Here is a 20,636-nt window from a genome sequence, read left to right as displayed (position 1 = left end):
GAAGAAAAATGGGCTGCATGGTCGAATCACCAGAAGAAAGCCATTACTGCGCAAATGCCACAAAGTATCTCGCCTACAATACGAAAAACAGCACAGAGACAAGCCTCAAAACTTCTGGAAAAAGGTATTTTGGAGTGATGAGACCAAAATTGAACTTTTTGGAAACAACCTTAAACGTTACATTTGGAGAAAGGTCAACAAGGCCTATGATGAAAAGAACACCATTCCTACTGTAAAGCATGGAGGTGGATTGCTGATGTTTTGGGGATGTGTAAGCTACAAAGGCACAGGAAACTTGATCAAAGTTGAAGGAAAGATGAATGCAGCACGTTATCAGAAAATACCGGTGGCAAATTTGCAATAATCAGCCCAGAAGCTGCGCATGGGACGTACTTTGACATTCCACCATGACAACGATCCAAAACACAAGGTCAAGTCGACCTGTCATTGGCTACAGCAGAACAAAGTGAAGGTTCTGGAGTGGCCATCTCAGTCTCCTGACCTCAATATCATTGAGCCACTCTGGCGAGATCTCAAGCACTCAGCTCATGCTAGACAGCCCAGGAAGTTACAGGAACTGGAGGCTTTTTGCCAAGAAGAGTGGGCAGCTTTACCATCTGAGAAAATAAAGAACCTCATCCACAACTACCACAAAAGACTTCAAGCTGTCATTGATGTTAGAGGGGGCGATACACGGTATTAAAAAATGTGGTATGTCATCTTTTGATCAGGGTTATTTGGATGTTTTGGGTTGTCATTAGGATATAAAAAGAGAAAACACAGTAGTCTGACAATAAATGGCTTCACCCAACCGCTAACCATTAGTGGAGAAAAAGGTTTGGTGTTATCATTCATATTCTCTGAAAAAAGGCCAAGAAAGCAAAAATCCTGCCCGGGTGTGTAAACTTTTGAGCCCAACTGTAACCACATGACATGAGCATGTGGACACTAATACCCACCGGATGGGAGCGCGTGGACCCTGGTAAGTGGTAACCACTGGATGTCACTATATGTGCACTGTAATACCCACCAGATATGAGCATGTGAACACTGTAATACTCATTGGATGTGAGCAGTAGATACTGTAATACCCACTGGACATAGGCATGTGGACCCGGTCATATCCACTAGAACTGAACATGTGGACACTAATAACTACTGGACTTCACCATACAGACACTGTAATAACCACTGGACGTGAGCTGTAGACACTGTAATAACCACTGGATGTGAGCTGTAGACACTGCAATAACCACTGGACGTGAGCTGTAGACACTGTAATAACCACTGGATGTGAGCTGTAGACACTGCAATAACCACTGGACGTGAGCTGTAGACACTGTAATAACCACTGGACGTGAGCTGTAGACACTGTAATAACCACTGGACGTGAGCTGTAGACACTGTAATAACCACTGGACGTGAGCTGTAGACACTGTAATAACCACTGGACATGAGCATATAGACCCCAAAATAACCACTGGACGTGAGCTGTAGACACTGTAATAACCACTGGACGTGAGCTGTAGACACTGTAATAACCACTGGACGTGAGCTGTAGACACTGTAATAACCACTGGACGTGAGCTGTAGACACTGTAATAACCACTGGACGTGAGCTGTAGACACTGTAATAACCACTGGACGTGAGCTGTAGACACTGTAATAACCACTGGACGTGAGCTGTAGACACTGTTATAACCACTGGACATGAGCATATAGACCCCAAAATAACCACTGGACGTGAGCTGTAGACACTGTAATAACCACTGGACGTGAGCTGTAGACACTGCAATAACCACTGGACGTGAGCTGTAGACACTGTAATAACCACTGGACGTGAGCTGTAGACACTGCAATAACCACTGGACGTGAGCTGTAGACACTGCAATAACCACTGGACGTGAGCTGTAGACACTGTAATAACCACTGGACGTGAGCTGTAGACACTGTAATAACCACTGGATGTGAGCTGTAGACACTGTAATAACCACTGGACGTGAGCTGTAGACACTGTAATAACCACTGGACGTGAGCTGTAGACACTGTAATAACCACTGGACGTGAGCTGTAGACACTGTAATAACCACTGGACGTGAGCTGTAGACACTGTAATAACCACTGGACGTGAGCTGTAGACACTGTAATAACCACTGGACGTGAGCTGTAGACACTGCAATAACCACTGGACGTGAGCTGTAGACACTGTAATAACCACTGGACGTGAGCTGTAGACACTGTAATAACCACTGGACGTGAGCTGTAGACACTGTAATAACCACTGGACGTGAGCTGTAGACACTGTAATAACCACTGGACGTGAGCTGTAGACACTGTAATAACCACTGGACGTGAGCTGTAGACACTGTAATAACCACTGGACGTGAGCTGTAGACACTGTAATAACCACTGGACGTGAGCTGTAGACACTGTAATAACCACTGGACGTGAGCTGTAGACACTGTAATAACCACTGGACATGAGCATATAGACCCCAAAATAACCACTGGACGTGAGCTGTAGACACTGTAATAACCACTGGACGTGAGCTGTAGACACTGCAATAACCACTGGACGTGAGCTGTAGACACTGTAATAACCACTGGACGTGAGCTGTAGACACTGTAATAACCACTGGACGTGAGCTGTAGACACTGTTATAACCACTGGACGTGAGCTGTAGACACTGTAATAACCACTGGACGTGAGCTGTAGACACTGTTATAACCACTGGACATGAGCTGTAGACACTGTAATAACCACTGGATGTGAGCTGTAGACACTGTAATAACCACTGGACATGAGCTGTAGACACTGTAATAACCACTGGACGTGAGCTGTAGACACTGTAATAACCACTGGACGTGAGCTGTAGACACTGTAATAACCACTGGACGTGAGCTGTAGACACTGTAATAACCACTGGATGTGAGCTGTAGACACTGTAATAACCACTGGACGTGAGCTGTAGACACTGTAATAACCACTGGACATGAGCTGTAGACACTGTAATAACCACTGGACGTGAGCTGTAGACACTGTAATAACCACTGGACGTGAGCTGTAGACACTGTAATAACCACTGGACGTGAGCTGTAGACACTGTAATAACCACTGGACGTGAGCTGTAGACACTGTAATAACCACTGGACGTGAGCGTGTGGAAACTAATAACCACTGAACATGAGCGTGTTGACCCTATAATAACCACTGTAGTGTCTGGAGAATGTAATAGCCACTGGACATGAGCATGTGGACACCAATAACCACTGGAAGTGAGCCTATGGACGCTATAATAACCATTAGATGTGAGCTGTAGACAATGTAAAAACCACTGAATCCCATAATAAGCTTGTTGGAAAATGTAATAACCACTGGATTTTAGCGTATTGATTCTAGTAACCATTGAACCATGAGCATGTGGACACTAATAACCACTGGAAGTGCGCATGTTTACCCTATAATAACCATTGGATGTTAGCTGTAGACACTGTAATAACCACTGAATCCCATAATAAGCACTGAACATGAGTGATCTTACTGTCACGTGGACCCGTCCTGTGTGACATGACCCGCAGGCCGGTAACTGAAACAGCAAGACACGGGGGAAGGGGCAATAGCTACAACGGTGGGCCCTGCGATAGGGAACGGGGACGTGGAGACCTCCTGCACTCCTGAGGCAGTGTCCCTCACACTCCAAACATTCCCTATACAGGCTTCTCACCTGTCACCGAGCTGGATACCTGTCATCCTAGCACACCCTACACCTATCCCTTGCTAGGGAGCTGGGTGGTGCAGGCACTGGCCCCACCACTGTACTAATACACACCAGGGAAAAATACAAACAGGGGAAACACCAAAAAGACTTATCTTGCTCTGCTGCAGCACCAGGCAGCAGAGTGCATCACCGGATTAACTTTTCACAGTGGCTCGACACCTCAGAGGCAGCTGCCACCTTCACCATCTCACCGGGCAGCCAGAGTTCAACACCAGTTTCAGCAGTGATTCCAACCTTCAAGCCAGCTGCTAACTTCACCAGGTTTCTGCAGTGGCTTCACACCTCAGCCTGATGGTCCCTTCACTGTGGTTGGAATCCCAAAAAGACGCTATCACCAACACCTGCTCATAGACTATGACCCTATATAGAAAAAGGGAATGGTCAAATGATCAGGGGCCAAAAACTGCTATAACTCCAGTGACCACTGGGGGCAAAAGGCAAAGCAAAGAAAACAAAGTGCAACGACCCTAACGGCCACCGGGGGCAAAACTAGAACTGAAACCACCAACTTAAGGAAAAAAAAAAGGTTACTAGTGCTTTTATCTGTCATAATCCATCATGGATCATGACACAGTAATAACCACTGGATGTAAGTGTTTGGACCCTAGAATGGTCACTGGACATGAGCGTGTGGACACTAATGAAAAATAGGGAGAAAAGAGACACAGGATAACATGCACACAACAGCAGAATGTCCCTGTGAAAAAGGCTTTTATTGACATCCAATAGCCAGAGAGATCCAAGTGTACAATAAAAACAATTAAAAACCACAAATGGAGCAAAAGCGGAGAACACACGCGGTATACAAAGGAAGAAATGTTTATATCAACAAGTGTCTCAAAAAATGCATTCACAACAATATAATATGCGTTCACAACAATGCCCTCTGTCACCATGTAATAGGCATAAAATGTTTGGGGTAAACATATGGACAATCTGCAGCAGTAAAGTCCGATCAGTCTAATAGTCACTTGTAGGGATGTGAACAATCCAAATGATTACCATGTAGGTCCATGGATGAGGGAAGGCAATTGCTGGATCACATGACAATCACCCAAGCATCCTCACACTGCCCACAGAGCCCAACGCGTGTCGCTGCTGACCCGCAGCTTCGTCAGGGGACGTGGCCAGGAATGATGTCAAGTCCCCTTTATAGCACAATTGTAATCACTACAGCGCACGGCGACACCTGAGTGCAGCGTCAGCTGTGATGAGGATAGCCTGAGTCCAGAATGAGTCACGACGCCGGCGCAGCATTGTATTCCTGAGAGATTGTGAACAAGAGGCTAGCAGTTCAGAAGCCGGAGACCAGGAGGTGCCCCACATGTAACAACATGGGGGAGGGGGGTTCTTAACTCTTTCTCCTCACATAGCCCAGCAACCAAGAATGACATCACTGCTCCATAACATAAACTTATGCTGTCAACCTGGAAAAATAAAGTGATAGTAGAGCGCCAGTACCTTGCAGCAGTGTCCACGCTCAGAATCACATATAATAAAAAAATCAATGCAAATACTAAAAATAAAGAAGAAAAAATAATAATAATGCACTAATGACATGGAAACTGCACCTCAAAAACTGCAGCATGTGAACAATGTACCCTAGAAATGGTGGAAACGCAGACAATCAGCAAGAGATATATATATACCTTTAAATATATCAAAAGGGTAAAGCAATGTCATGGATTCCAACAATCAGTAACCAATATAAACAGTAGGGAAAATAGCAAAGATGAAAAAATATTCCATAAACCTCGATGATGCCATAATTCATAGGACCAAACTGAACGGTCAGTTCTGTAACAGTAACTAATCAGAATGTATATTCAAGAAACTCAGGATATTCAGCACAGCAACCAACGTGACTGATGGTATAAATCCTATCAGGAGGAAAACTGATTTCTTTTTTCCTATTTTCCTTTAGATGGAACTAGAGGGCCTATCAAACCCAAACTAACAAAGCAGGGCCAAAGTGGCTCGAATGAAAATCATGATAGAAAATAGCAAAAAAAATGCATAGAGGTACATGAAAAGCACCAAATCGACACAAGAAGGGCCCTAAGAACGTCAACACCAATCAGGCCATGAGGAAGCCAGTGAAGGACAAGTCCTCATCGATGCCCCCAGGTCTGACCGTGTTCAATTGAAAAATCCATCTGGACTCCAACCGCAATAATTCGCTCAGTCTGTCAGTTCTGCGAATATTGGGTTTGATCCTCTGCAAACCCACCACAGTAAGGCCCCTAGTTTGGCTATTATGAAATTCCAAAAATGTGAAGCCACTGAGCTCAAGCTTTTACCCGTGGCCTGGTCTGATCCAGCCAAATTAATGTTGGAAGTGTGCTGCTGCACACGATGACGCAATTCTTGGGATGTCTGTCCAATGTAAACTTTAGAACATGGACAGACTAATGCGTATGCGCCTTTTACAATTAATGTAATCTCGTAGCTGGTATTCGCATCCATCCTGTGGGTCATGCAGCCACACACATTACACTCCCCACACGGAAAGGAGCCCCGTAAGCGAAATCCTGCTGGGTTCTTACAGTGGGCCTAACAAAATGACTCCGCACAAGCGAACCTCGCAAATTAGGTGCTCTCTGTGCAGTCAGGAGGGGTCTCTCAGGTAAGAGGTTAGAAATACGCGCGTCAGTGGACACCAATAACATCTGAATGTGAGTGTGTGGCCCCTATAAAGTCACTTTATGTGAGGGTGTCGACACTAGTTACTGGATATAAGCGTGTGGACTCTAATAACCACTGGAAGTGAGCGTGTGGACCCAAAAATAATCATTGGACATTAGCTGTAGACACTATAATAACCACTGAACCCCATAATAAGCACTGAACATGAACAAGTGGACACACCAATAATCAGTGGATGTAAGCGTGTGGACACAACCTCTGGGTGTGAAGGTCTGGATACTAATAATCACTGGACGTGAGCGTGTGGCCCCTATAATAACCACGGTATGTGAGGGTGTGGACAAGAATAATCACTGGACGTGAGCGTGTGGCCCCTATAATAACCACGGTATTTGAGGTGTGGACAAGAATAACCACTGGACGTGAGCGTGTGGCCCCTATAATAACCACGGTATGTGAGGGTGTGGACAAGAATAACCACTGGATATAATCACGTTGACACTAATAATAACCACTGGAAGTGAGGGTGTGAACATTGTAATGACCACTGGACGTGAGAGTGTTGATACCAATAACCACTATACGTGAGGGTGTGGACTCTATAATAACCACTGTATGTGAGGATGTGGACAAGAATAACCACTTGACGTGAGCGTGTGGACTCTATAATAACCACTATACGTGAGGGTGTGGACAATAATAAGCACTGTATGTGAGGGTGTGGACAATAATAACCACTGTATGTGAGGATGTGGACTCTATAATAACCACTATACGCGAGGGTGTTGACACTAATAAAAACTGGATTTGAGCCTGTAAACACTGTAATAACAACTGGACATGAGAGTGTTCATACAAATAACCACTAAACGTGAGGGTGTGGACAATAATAACAATAACCACTGTATGTGAGGGTGTGGACAAGAATAACCACTAGACGTGAGCGTGTGGACCCTATAATAACCACTATACGTGAGGGTGTGGGCAATAATAACCACTGGACTTGAGTGGATGGATGCTGTAGCAATCACTGGACGTGCAGCTAATTATTCATGTGAATAGACCCATCTGACTTTTTTCAGGCATTGATTAATATTGGTGTCATGAAAACACTTTATCTTTTTGTCAGGAACTTGCAGCTCTCTGGCGCCCCCTTACCCTGCTGGCCAATAAGGGTATTGCCAGAGGATAAGACAATGAGAGCAGCTGCTCTAATTTATATTGAATATTGCAGCGAGTGATGTGACGGGATGTATATATACCACCGGTTCCGGATAGGAACATATATATAGCTCGATTCAATCACCATCAAGTCCCCAACACCACATAAATACGAAAACTATGCTGTCACCACCGACCTCTTATAGGTGGATCGGACACCCATTTGGTAACGTGAACTTGCATGGAGTAGGTGGCGGATCGCTCATAGAACAAGAACGAAGCTAGCAAATTTATGATTGTCCTCCAGAAGAATCGGCAGTGTTTACAGAAGATAAAAAGAATGATAAAATAAAAAAGACAAAATACAAATATATATAAACAGTTATGAAATAAAAGGGATAAAAATACGAAACTTACTAAATCTCAGTCACAGGTATGACGTGTCGATAAAGGGGAGGAGAATTCCCAGAGACCTGATCCAGTACCACAGCATGGTGTTCAGCTGTCTCTCCTGGCTCTGAATGATTCCCAAAGATAGACGTTCCCGTTTTATGCTTCAGCCATAAAATTTGGAACTCCCATTTTGCTCACATCACATGTGGGCTGTTTTCTGGGAGCTACACATAGCTTGGAAAGTTATCAATAACTTCTTTTCTTCATATCTTTGGCCTGGAAGCTCACAGGCCAACAGTATTGGCATTATTTTTTCCATTGTGATTTAACCATTCTTTAGAGTCCAAACACGGTTTGTACTGTATGTGACTTGCAGGTGGGCAGAAATTCATTTCCCAGGTTTCTGATAGTCTTAAAAGCTGCAAAGACTGCCATGCATAACCCCAAGTGCTGAGATCCTGGAAATCTAATTTTCATGTTTCTGGGATTAATGTGTGTTATTGTATTCGACTTTGAGTATTTTGCTTAGGAAACAAAGATTATCTTGGAGGGAAAACGCACTCAGCTCTGCCAGTGCTGGCAGGCCATAAACTGATCATTTGGTTGAAGGGAGGTGGGTGGAAATTCACAGAGAGAGAGGTCCTGAATGATTAATTTGGGCCTATAGAAACCAATTGTGGAAGGAGCAGTAGGCCAGCTCTGGCTGTGCCTCCAGAACAATGGAAAATAATTCATATCTTCCTGACAATTGGGCGTCCACTTAGGCTGAATTTTGGATTCCTCTTTTGGTTATCACTTCTGTCATTTCATAGATGATTAGTCATGGAGGCATTGCAGTAATTTTGGCTTCTGGCAGTCCTGGACAGATTCTCCACTTCATTGAGTTGAGCATTTCCGACTGTCTTGGCTCTTGATGCCTTCTCCAGCTCCTCTATCTGGGAGAAAGCTGTTGTTTTGCTTAATCTTCTCACTCACCAGTGTTGAGTTGCACAGTAGGGACAGGGCTGGTGTCACCACACAGTGCATCAGGGCAAGTGACAGGGCCCTGAGCACGTGGGGAGGCTAACTTGCCTTTAGGGACACCGGCACGCTATGAGGCCCCCACCCTTGCCTTAACTGTTTGAAATACTCACCTCTCCTCTCCTCATTCCCTGCTGGCCGCTGCTCTGGTCTTTTCCGTGTCTTCTAACTCGCTGACGTCTCAGGAGAGAGGGCACAATGACGTCATTACAGTGTGCCCTCTGCACTGAGCAGTGCAGAGAGTCAGTATAGGCTGAAGACATCAGAGCTGAGGAGACCAAAGCTGCAGCCAGCAGGTAACAATGAGAGGTAAGTATTTAGTTATTTATTTTTTATGTATGTAGCATTATATGGGCCAATTCTGTATGGAGCATTATATGGGGTCCATTCTGTAGGGAGCAATATATGGCTGAAGACATTGGAGCTGAGGAGACCGGAGCTGCAGCCAGCGGGGAACGAGGAGAGGTAAGTATTTAATTATTTATTTTTTTGTGTATGGAGCATTATATGGGGCCAATTCTGTATGAAGCGTTATATAGGACTATTCTGTAGGGAGCATTATGCATGGAGCAATATATGGAGTCCATTCTATATGGAGCATTATATAAGGCCCATTCTGTATGGAGCATTATATGGAGCCCATTGTGTATGGAGCATTATATGGAGGAAAACAGCAGGCATGTTCCTTTAAAAGTTCATGTGGGTTTATTGCTTCATAAACCCCAGAAGCACAAACCGAATGTAAACAGCCTTTAGATCAGGCAAAACAAAGTTACAACGTCCATAGCAGGGCTCTGCTCCATCAGACCTGTGGTCACACAGGCTTGGTTAGCGTCTAGTATTCAGTCTCGGTCTGGAGCCAAACACACAGGAGGCCTTCTCCCTCCCAACACACAGACCATGTGCCAAACAACATTCTCCATTATATAGGCTGTAACCACACCCAGAAGTGAGGTATGTGGGTAGCCATACCCGTCCATCTCTCATAGCTACCCACAACACGAACACAGGTGCATCAAACGAACCTCTCAGTGCTTATGTGCACTAAAGAAGATACTCCGGGACAAGCCACCTCTGTGACACATACCTCCCACCAACTATGTGATCATTAGCCACACTACAATGCGTTCAGTCTGTCCATTCGACTGGGGATGGATGACAGAGTAAAAGGACAGCTGCACCCCCAGTCAAGAACAGAACGTTCTCCAGAATTTGGAAACAAACTGGGTCCCCCGATCTGACACCACATTGGAGGGAACCCAGTGAAGCTTCACAATCTCATTTATAAACACCTGAGCAAGAGTCTTGGCATTCGGAAGTGCCGGTAATGTGACAAAATGAGACATTTTACTGAACCTATCTACAACCACCAAAACCACAATCTTGCCTGCAGATACCAGTAGGCCAGTAATAAAATCCATGGACAGGTGTGTCCTTAGCCTGCTAGGAATAGGAGCGGAAGAAGAGTACCAGACAGATGAGTATGCGATACCTTAGAACGCGGGCAGATACTACAAGCGAATACGTATTCAACCACATCTCGATGCAACCCGGGCCACCAAAAACGATGAGAAATGAGGTCTGTGGTTGCCTTACCACCTGGATGACCAGCAAGCACAGAGTTGTGATGTTCTTTAATTACTTTAAAGCGCAGATTAGATGTTACAAATAACTTTCCTGAAGGGTAGGAGGCTGAGGCGTTCCCCTGAGCCTCCAACACCTCACCCTCCAGCTCAGGGTACAACGCCAAAATCACTACCCCCTTCTGCAAAATCGGTGCAGGGTTCTCTTGGTCACCACCAGGAAAGCTCCAAGACAAAGCATCAGCCTTGACATTTTTGACCCCTGGACGGAAAGTGACAGCAAAATTGAACCTAGTTAAGAACAAGGACCACCTAGCTTGGATAGGGTTGAGACGTTTAACCGATTGAGGATATGAATTATGACAAGTTCTTATAGTCAGTGATAACAGTAATGGGATGTACAGCCCCATCCAACCAATGTCACCATTCTTCAAATGCCAATTTAATCGACAAAAGCTCCCTATTACCCACGACATAATTTCTCTCAGCTGAAGACAATTTTTTTTAAGAAAAGAAAGCACATGGACGCTATTTACCAGGGGATGGACCCTGAGACATCAACCTCCACAACAAAGGGTTGGGAAACATCGGGTTGACTGAGTATAGGAGCCATGGCAAAACAGCTCTTTAGGGAAGAAAAAGCCTGTAGGGCGGCATCAGACCATTTAGAAAAATCAGATCCCTTTCTTGTCATGTCAGTAAGGGGTTTCACCATTACTAAATAATTCTGGATGAATTTCTGGTAAATAATAGTAAATGTTGTAGAGCCTAGAAGTTCTCGGGAAGGTCCCAGTCAGGTTCCATCCGAAAACCTGAAGATGACAACAGGTACCCCAAAAAGTGCACCTCCTGGAGGACGAAAGCACATTTTTATAGTTTGACATGTAGTTTGTTATCCGTTAATATTTGTAACACCTGTTTAACATGCCCCAGATGACTCCAAATCAGTTGAGTAAACCAAAATGTCATCCAGATAGACCACCAGAAATGATGCCCACCAAATGATGGAAAGTATCATTAATGAAATGTTGGAATACCGCAGGTGCACTGGTCAGACCAAAAGGCATGACCAGACTCTCAAAATGACCCTCAGGGGTTTTGAACAACATTTTCCTTTCATCCCCTTCTTTGATTCTAACCAGATTGTGGGCCCTCCTTAAGTCCAACTTGGAAAACACCTTAGCTCCCAAGACCTGACTGAACAGATCCGGAATCAGAGGAAGAGGGTATGGATCTCTGACGATAATCTGATTTAATAACCAGAAATCTAAACAAGGACGTAGACCGCCATCTTTTTTCTTCACAAAGAAGAATTCTGCCACCAAGGGTGAAGATGAGGTCTGATGTGTCCATTCTCCTGACTTTCCTCATTGAATTCCTTCATGGCTTGTTTTTTAGGACCGGACAGATTGTACAGTCTGGACTTTGGTAGCTTTTCTCTGGAGGTCAGATTAATAGTACAATCGTATGTAAGGTGAGGAGGCAAATCCTGACACCCCCTCTCAGAAAAACATCCTCAACCCAGATAAAAATGCAGGTAAGGTTTCTGTAGATACTGCAGAAAGAGAAATATGTAATCATTTCTCATGGCAGTAATCCCCCACCCCATGATCTCCCTGGATTGCCAATCCACCAACAGATTATGTTTCACCAACCAGAGAACACCCAATACAAGTGGGGTAGGAAGACCGTCCAGGACATAGCAAGGAATTATCTTACAATGAACCAACCCCACCCTAGGTTTTACATTATGTACAATCTTAGTCAGAGCTTTCTGGGCAAGTGGCACTGAGTCGATGGCAAAGATAGGAATGGGCTTAACTAAAGTACAGCAAGCAAGGCCATGGGTTCTAACAAACTCCACATCAACCATGCTGAGTCCAGCTCCACTGTCTACAAACACCGAAATCTCCTTGGTTCTGCTCTCCAACACCACCTCTGCTGTCAGGACAAACCGGGAACTGCAGGTTGACGATATATCCACCCCTTGCTTATTCAATTCCAAAATGCCAAGGGATAAACGAGTCTCCTTTTGCTTAGGGATCAAAGGACAGGCCCCCATAAAATGTCCCTTTTTTCCACAAAAAAACTCCACTCCCTTCTTTTTGTGACTCTCCGGGGAAATGTACGATGCAGAGGCACCCCCTAACTGCATGGGTTCCTCCACCTTCCCCAGTAATGGTTCACCACTAGACCACTCTCCTAGCAGAGGGGCAATACCCCAAAAAAGAGGCTGTGGAGAGGGTGGTCTTACCCACCCCGAAGGTGTGTATCAACATGTCTAGACAACGACATAGCGGCCTCCAAGGACTCAGGAGTTTCATATACTGCCAAAGCATCTGTAACGGTGTGTGCGACAGAGCAGGAAGGGACACCAGGCTGAAGATCAATCCAACGGGATTTATTGAGACAGGGAGCATAGAACATAAAATATCAATAGCATCTCTTAGAGTCCACAATGAGACCACACCAAGAGGGAAACAGATCCGGGGGAGCCACCCAGCCATCCAAATCCAGAAAAATAGAAATAGTCCTTGGATGAATTAAACAGATCCAGCAGAGGATGGACACAACAGAGTCCCACGTGTCAGCTTCCAACAATACACATGGTCACTGGGATCTCGCCTCAGCATAAGATCCCAGCCCTTCGCAGGTCACCACACAACAACAGTCTTTATATTCAGTCCTCAAATCCAGCAGGGTGATGAGACATCACAATTCCATGTGGCCAGATGATCTCCATACATGATACTAGGATCCAGCCACAGCTGCAGATCCCTGTCCTTCAAAGCCCCCAGCATCAACTAACTGACCATGTGGCTTATTGTCCTACCACTCTTAGTATCTCTGCCAAAGAAGGGGGCTGATCCCAACACCCAACCCCTTAACCATAGCTCCAAGGACTAAGAATATTCCAGAAACCCTGTCTGCAGTCTCTCTACAGGTTTGTGTATTGGAGATGCCCCCTGCAGAGTGGAACAAACACAAGCATGCCCCCACCAGATACAGGGTAAGAAATGCTAATGTAAGCCTGATTACAGTATGGTCCCATGTGTACAGACTGGGGGGGTGACTCCCTGTTACAGCATCCTTCAACCTTTCAGTAAAACCCTGAAGAAATTGGCTTGTGAGAGCCAGGTCATTCCACTTAGTATCAGTTGCCCATCGGCGGAATTCAGAGCTATACGTTTTTCACTGACCGATCCCCCTGCTGAAGGCAACACAACCTGGACTCTGCCAAGGCGACTCAGTCAGGGCCATCATAGATAAGGGCTAGAGCCAAAAAAATCCCTCCACAGACTGGAGACAAACTAAATTCTGCGGCAAAGAGAACGCCGAGGACTGTGAATCTCCCTGTAGTAGACAGTTCACAATACCGACTTGTTGCTCCTCACTTCTGGAGGAGTGAGGTTGAAGTTTAAAATACAGTTTGCAAGCTTCCTTAAAAACAAAAAACTTGTCCCTTCCTCCGGAAAACCTGCCGGGAGGGCCACCTTGGATTACAGCTGGACTGGCCTACCTGCAGAAACCCCAACACAGCGACCTGCAGCCACTGTTGCTGAACCTCATAGCGGAGATCATTCACCTCCAGAAACAGACAGTGCAGCTGCTCTGCCAGCCCTGCAACCGGATCCATAACCAAGGGAGAAAGAAAGAAAACATGCCCAAGGGTTAAAAAAAAACTACATAAATAAAACGATGTGTCAGGTTTTTTTATTTCTAAATATGCATGGTCGGTGATAATGTCATGCACATTGTGAGAAGACTAAGTGCAACATGAGGGGATAAGGGAAAGGAAGCCCAAACTCTAGGTAAGGGGGAGTGGAGACCCCTTTGCAGATCTATTAGCACCCTGCCTACCCTACCATCCCTATATTGGTTCCACATCAATTGCTTAGCAGGAAACCTAAGCCCTGTATAACCCTAGAACTAGACCCTGAAAAGGGAAGAGTGGGATGGGCACCGGTCAGTCCCCACTGTACACTAAAGAGAAGACGGGAGAGAGGTAACACCAAATGTCCTCCAACAGCTCCTGAGAGGAAGTTAGCTGACTGCTATAGCTCCAGGCCTTCACAAGGAAACAATGTGAATATCACCAGCGGCTCCCTGAAGCAGACAGAGTCTATAAACACCAAAGTCCAGGTGTGTCAATTAGAGCTGGAGGGAGGTTGCCACTGGGTCCAAAGGTCAGAAGGATTAAAAAGGCATCTGCAATGCCAAACACAGATGCAGAGTGACTATCTGTAGCATATTCACGAAACAATCACTGACCTCAGGGAGACCAGTCAAAGAAAACACTGCGGCAGCCGGCAAAGGCGCTCAATCAGTGAAATCCTAGGTGCATTGCTCCCTGAGAAATACGAATATGCAAACAAAGTCCGTGGAGGCTCATTTAAGAGTCTCAAACACAAGACTAGCCAGATCTTCCTCCAGGGAAGGACCCAGCCAAGGAGTGGCTCCTTTCGGAAACCACCATTACAACCATATTAAGTGGCCCTTTAAGTCAATATCCAGCTCTTTACGAGTTTACAGATATGACAAGGAAAATACCAAGGCCAGGTATCCATCCACAGACAGCTGTTTCGGGGTGTTGCCCCTCATCAGTGTGGAGTAGGATTCTGGCTAGGTGGGAGCAATGCCTAGTAGACCAACATCACATGGATACCTGGTCTTGGTATTTTCCTTGTCATATCTGTAAACTCGTAAAGAGCTGGATATTGACTTAAAGGGCCACTTAATATGGTGGTAATGGTGGTTTCCGAAAGGAGCCACTCCTTGGCTGGGTCCTTCCCTGGAGGAAGATCTAGCTAGTCCCGTGTTTGACACTCTTAAATGAGGCTCCACGGACTTTGTTTGCATGTCTGTAGCATCTGACACACCCGTGACAATGTGGTGTACATAATACTGTATGGAGTACTATGTGGTACCCATAATATGGAGGACTATATGGTGCCCATAATACTGTATGGAGGGACTAAACTGTCTGGTCTAAAATGAAAACTTTTGAATCCCCCCCAGCACATGTTCTCTGTGCTGTGAGGATTCGCCGGTTTCTGAACTATTGTAGATTGTACAATAGATATCACTCATGTAATATAAGAAGTGAAATCTTTGGCATTGTACTATACCGATATTTTTTATCTGTTCTTCATGAATCCTGGTATGTGTTAAAGGGGCCACTGAGACTCTTTCACCCGGGGCCCACTGAAATTCTTTCGCCCCGGGGCCCACAAAAACCTGGAGCCGGCCTTGAGTAGGGATGACTGACATACAGAATGGTGGGCCCTGATAGTAGACCTTGGACACAGGCGACTGATCCTGGAATTACTGGGGTTAGGAGGAGGACTTTTAAAATGTTATTGGATAGTCACTTTTACCACATTGGGGGGTTGTTTCTGCCTCCTCCTCCGGACAATAGTGCAGTATATAGATATACGGCATTTCATAGACATGTGGGAATCTCCATGAATACGGTTAAGCATGGTGGACATATGAGGGTTGTCTTGAAGGGGCAGTATTTAGTTCATACCTCCTGGTCTCTATGTGCCCTCTGTCCATTCCTCTTGTTCACATGCTATTATTACTATCGGTTACATGCCGTTTTACTCTTCCTAATGCCCTCTCCCCATCTTCTTACACCTTAGGACATTTCTGATGAAGATGCTATACATCAAGGAGATGGAGAGACATCTGAGATTGTGATTGAAGGATACCTCTTTAAACGAGCCAGTAATACTTTTAAGACCTGGAGCCGGTGAGAGGACATCATTGCCATTTTGGAGACATGGTAGCGGGGATGTGATTATTCAGGAGAAACCTGAGTGGAAAAGGAATCAGAAATGAGTAGAGACTTCTTATCTAGTAAATTACTGGAAGAGGAGAGGAACAGGGGCATTGGATACATTTATATAGACTTCTCCTGTACCTGTGGTATGTGGCTAATAGCCCATAAACTGAGAATGTGCTCTATAGAGTGATAAGTGGCTTCTAACCCATTGCTCTACTTCAATATTCTAGGTTCCTTTCTATATGTAAGATATCCCCATTCTAGTTTTCCATACTAGGAGTTTGTATTTTAGTTTTTTTCAGTCTAGGTTATTTTATTTTACGTGACTCATTTGCAGGGTCTCTATTTTAGGCTTCTCTGTTCTAGCGTCTTCTACTCCAGCTTCCCTTATTTCCAGTGCTTCTATGTTCAGGAAAGCTCTATTCTTGCTTCTCCTGAGTGCTTTTATTCCAGGTTACCTTAATTTCAGGTTCCTCAATTCTTCTATTGTAGGTTCCACTTCTCCAGCTTTAGTTCAGGTGCTTCTGTTGTAGGGGTTGTGATGGTGTGTGCGACAGAGCAGGAAGGGACACCAGGCCCAAGATCAATCCAACAGGACTTATTGAGACAGGGAGCATAGAACATAAAATATCAATAGTGTCTCTTAGAGTCCACAATGAGTCCACACCAAGAGGGAAACAATTCCGGGGTTGCCACCCAGTATTCCAACGACAGGGAAAAGACAAAATAATCCTGGGATGAGTTCAATGGATCCAACAGATGAGGGACATAACACCATACCACGTAGCCGCTTTTAACCCTCCACACACGGGCACTAGGATCTCGCTTAAGATCCTAGATCCTGGCCCATCTACACCCAACTGCCTGGGCCAAACGTGTCTATTGTTCTGTGTCCTGGGATCTACCTCTCCATGGGGAAGGGCTCCCACCTACTTTTGACTAAGTCGCTAAAAGTACTGTCACACTTAGCGATGCACCAGCGATCCCGACCAGCGATATGACGCGGTCAGGATCGCTGGTGCATCGCTAAGTGGTCGCTAGTGAGCTGCCACACAGGCAGATCTCACCAGCGACATCGCAGGGGTCGGGGGTCGCTACTTACCTGTCAGACGAGGCGATCCTGACGTCCTCCCACCCGCGTCCATGCGTCGCTCGTCTCCACAGCAGGAAGCCCAGCAGGAAGCCCAGCAGGAAGCTGGCGACGAGAAACGGTCCAGGACGTTCTCGCACGATCAGCGATAACCAGCGGGGGAGCGGTTGGAGGTAAGTATCAGACATAGCGATAAAACCAGTGAAGTTATAGCGATATTGCTAGCGATATCGCTTAGTGTGACAGGCCCTTAACTTAAGAAGTTTCCAGAAGCCACAAGCTTGTATTGGATAAGTCCTATGCTGAGGAGAACAAAGACAGACTCCCCCACTGGTGGATGACTCAGGCCCGATTACATTGCAGTACAGGGACACAGGCCGGGGGAGGGACACGCTGTTACAAAGGTCTAGATTCCATGGTCTTCTATTTTATCTTTCAGGTTGCTTTGTGTTATATCCATCGCTTGCAGGTTCTCTTTTCTATCTTTTTAAACTCCAGTTTTCTTCCTTTCAAGGGCCTCTATTCCAGGTTTCTAAATTCTATTTGCTTCTATTATAAAAGATGGTTTACAGTATTCCAGCAGCACAGGAAAATAGGTAAAAAATTCAAACATTCTATTTCTCCATTCTTCAGTCCTAACATTTTTAATTTCAGGTTTCTTTATTCCAGGTGTATCTATTTTAGACTCCTATAATCTTGGTTACTTGGTTCATTTTAGGTTCCTCTACTCCAGGTTCTTATATTCTAGGTTCCTCTATTCTGGGTTCATGTATTTTAGGTCCCTTTATTGCAGATTCATATATTTTAGGTGCTTCCACTTCAGGTTCCTCTTTCACAAGTCCATATATTTTAGGTGACTCTAGATTTCTCTATTTCAAGTACATGTATTTTTGGAGTCTCTACTCCAGGTTCCTCTATTCCAGGTTCATATATTTTAGGTTCCTCTACTCCAGGATCCTCTATTTCAGATACATACACATGTGGTCAAAATTGTTGGCGCCCCTCGTGTAATGACAGAAAAGCCCACAATGGTGACAGAAATAACTTGAATCTGACAAAAAAGATACTAAATTAAAAACTCTATGAAAATGAACAAATGTAAGTCAGACATTGCTTTTCAGCCATGCTTCCACAGAATTTTTAAAAAATAAACCTCATGAAATCGGCCTGGACAGAAATTATGGTTCCTTGACTTAATATTTTGTTGCACAACCTTTTGAGGCAATCACTGCAATCAGACAATTCCTGTAACTGTCAATGAGACTTCTGCTCCTCTCAACAGGTATTTTGGCCGCTCCTCAAGAGCAAACTGCTCCAGTTATGTCGTGTGTGAAGGTTGCCTTTTCCAGACGGCATGTTTCAGCTCTTTCCAAAGATGCGCCATAGGATTTAGGTCAGGGCTCATAGAAAGCCACTTCAGAATAGTCCAATGTTTTCCTCTTATCCATTCTTGGGTGTTTCTAGCCCTGTGTTTTGGATCATTATCCTGTTGCAAGACCAATGACCTGCGACTGAGACCAAGCTTTCTGACACTGGGCAGCACATTTCTCTCTAGAATCCCAGGGGAAGAGTCTTGAGGAGATCATTTGCATATTCCCAGTGCCTTCTGGGATAAGTGAAGAGTCTCCGCGAGCTCAACGATCACTGGGTTTTGGCCGTTGCAGCTGAAAAGAGGAAATCGGAAAAACCGCGCGCCTATCGGTGCGCGAAATTTGGCTCATCTTTCATCGTTTTTAAGAAATCTCAAGATGGAAGAGGCCAGGAGCCATTTGGTGAGCTGCATTTCTTGCTACATGTTCACAGATTTACCAGTGGAAAAGCCAAACTTCACATTCCACAAATGCAGCTTGTGTCCCTGTTGGAGGAAAAGTTGCAAAATCTCGAAGAGAGGTTAGCTACGTTGAAGATCATTAAGGAAGGTGAAGAGTTCTTGGACAGAGCAGAATTATCTCTTCATGTTACAGAAAGAGAAGAAATTCGAAGTGCACCTGAAGAAACAGAGGAATGGAGACATGTGACCCAGAGAAGCAGGAGGATCAGGAGGCAGTCAGCACCCATACTGCTCAGGAACCAGTACCAGGCTCTCACGCAGGAAAACGATGAAGAAATACATCAGGATAAGACTTTGCCAACAAACAGCAACCTTGTACGCCTTCAGAGTCCTCCTGGATGGAGAAAGAAAAATGTTGTGAAGAAGAAACAGAGAGTGGTGGTCATGGGGGATTCCCTGTTGAGAGGAACAGAGGCCGCTATCTGCAGACCGGATATAACTACAAGAGAAATGTGCTGTCTTCCAGGTGCAAAAATTAAAGATGTGTCTGACAGGATATCAGGACTCTTCAGACCTACAGATGACTACCCATTCCTGCTACTACATGTGGGGACAAATGACACCGCAAGAAACGACCTGGAAATCATCTGCAGAGACTTTGAAGACTTAGGCAAGAAAGTGAAAGAACTGGGAGCGCAGGTGGTCTTCTCTTCCATCCTCCCAGTGGATGGCCATGGAACAGGGAGGTGGAATAAGATTCTGCAGGTGAACAACTGGCTACGTCGATGGTGCCGTCAGCAACGATTTGGATTTCTGGATCACGGAGTGAACTACTTATACGATGGACTACTTGCTAGAGATGGGGTGCACCTTACGAAGACTGGAAAGCATGTATTTGGAAGTCGCCTTGCTACACTTGTAAGGAGAGCTTTAAACTAGAACAACATGGGAAGGGAAGCAAAAGACCAGAAAAAGCCATACACCTGACAAATGCAATTGAGAACTCTGCTATTAGAAGTGGAAAGGAAGAACAAAGACAAAAGAATCTAATTAATAAAAATATTGGAGAAAGAGAAACCTATCACAAACTAAAATGTTTCTATACTAATGCACAAACCATGGGCAACAAACAAGGAGAATTGGAACTACTAACACAGGAAAAGAAATATGATGTCATTGGAATCACTGAAACTTGGTGGGACAATACACATGATTGGAATACAAGACTAGAAGGATACAACTTATTTGCAAGAAACAGACTTGATAAACGAGGAGGGGGTGTCGCATTGTATGTTCGAAACGCGTATATCTGCACAGAGATTGAAGCTTCAGAGACTGGGAGTTCTGTGGAAACTGTTTGGGTAAGAATACAAGGACAGAACAATGGAAAGGACACCATTGTAGGC

The 20,636-nt window shown here is 45.0% G+C and overlaps 1 protein-coding gene across 1 annotated transcript in view; it reads left to right on the top strand.

The window, feature by feature from the left end:
- The window catches only part of ACAP1 (ArfGAP with coiled-coil, ankyrin repeat and PH domains 1), a 316,878-nt gene that overhangs the window by 103,498 nt on the left and 192,744 nt on the right, over positions 1–20,636 (top strand). Inside the window, exon 10 of the mRNA XM_073564058.1 lies at positions 16,227–16,336. Coding sequence (XP_073420159.1) covers positions 16,227–16,336 — 110 coding nt within the window. The remainder of the gene's footprint in view (positions 1–16,226; positions 16,337–20,636) is intronic.

This window comes from Dendrobates tinctorius, unplaced genomic scaffold, assembly GCF_039654945.1.
Source record: "Dendrobates tinctorius isolate UK_male_01 unplaced genomic scaffold, ASM3965494v1 ptg000424l, whole genome shotgun sequence".
Classification (NCBI taxonomy): Eukaryota; Metazoa; Chordata; class Amphibia; order Anura; family Dendrobatidae; genus Dendrobates; species Dendrobates tinctorius.
Note: the sequence above shows the minus strand (reverse complement) of the source record. Positions and strands in the feature narration are given on the sequence as shown.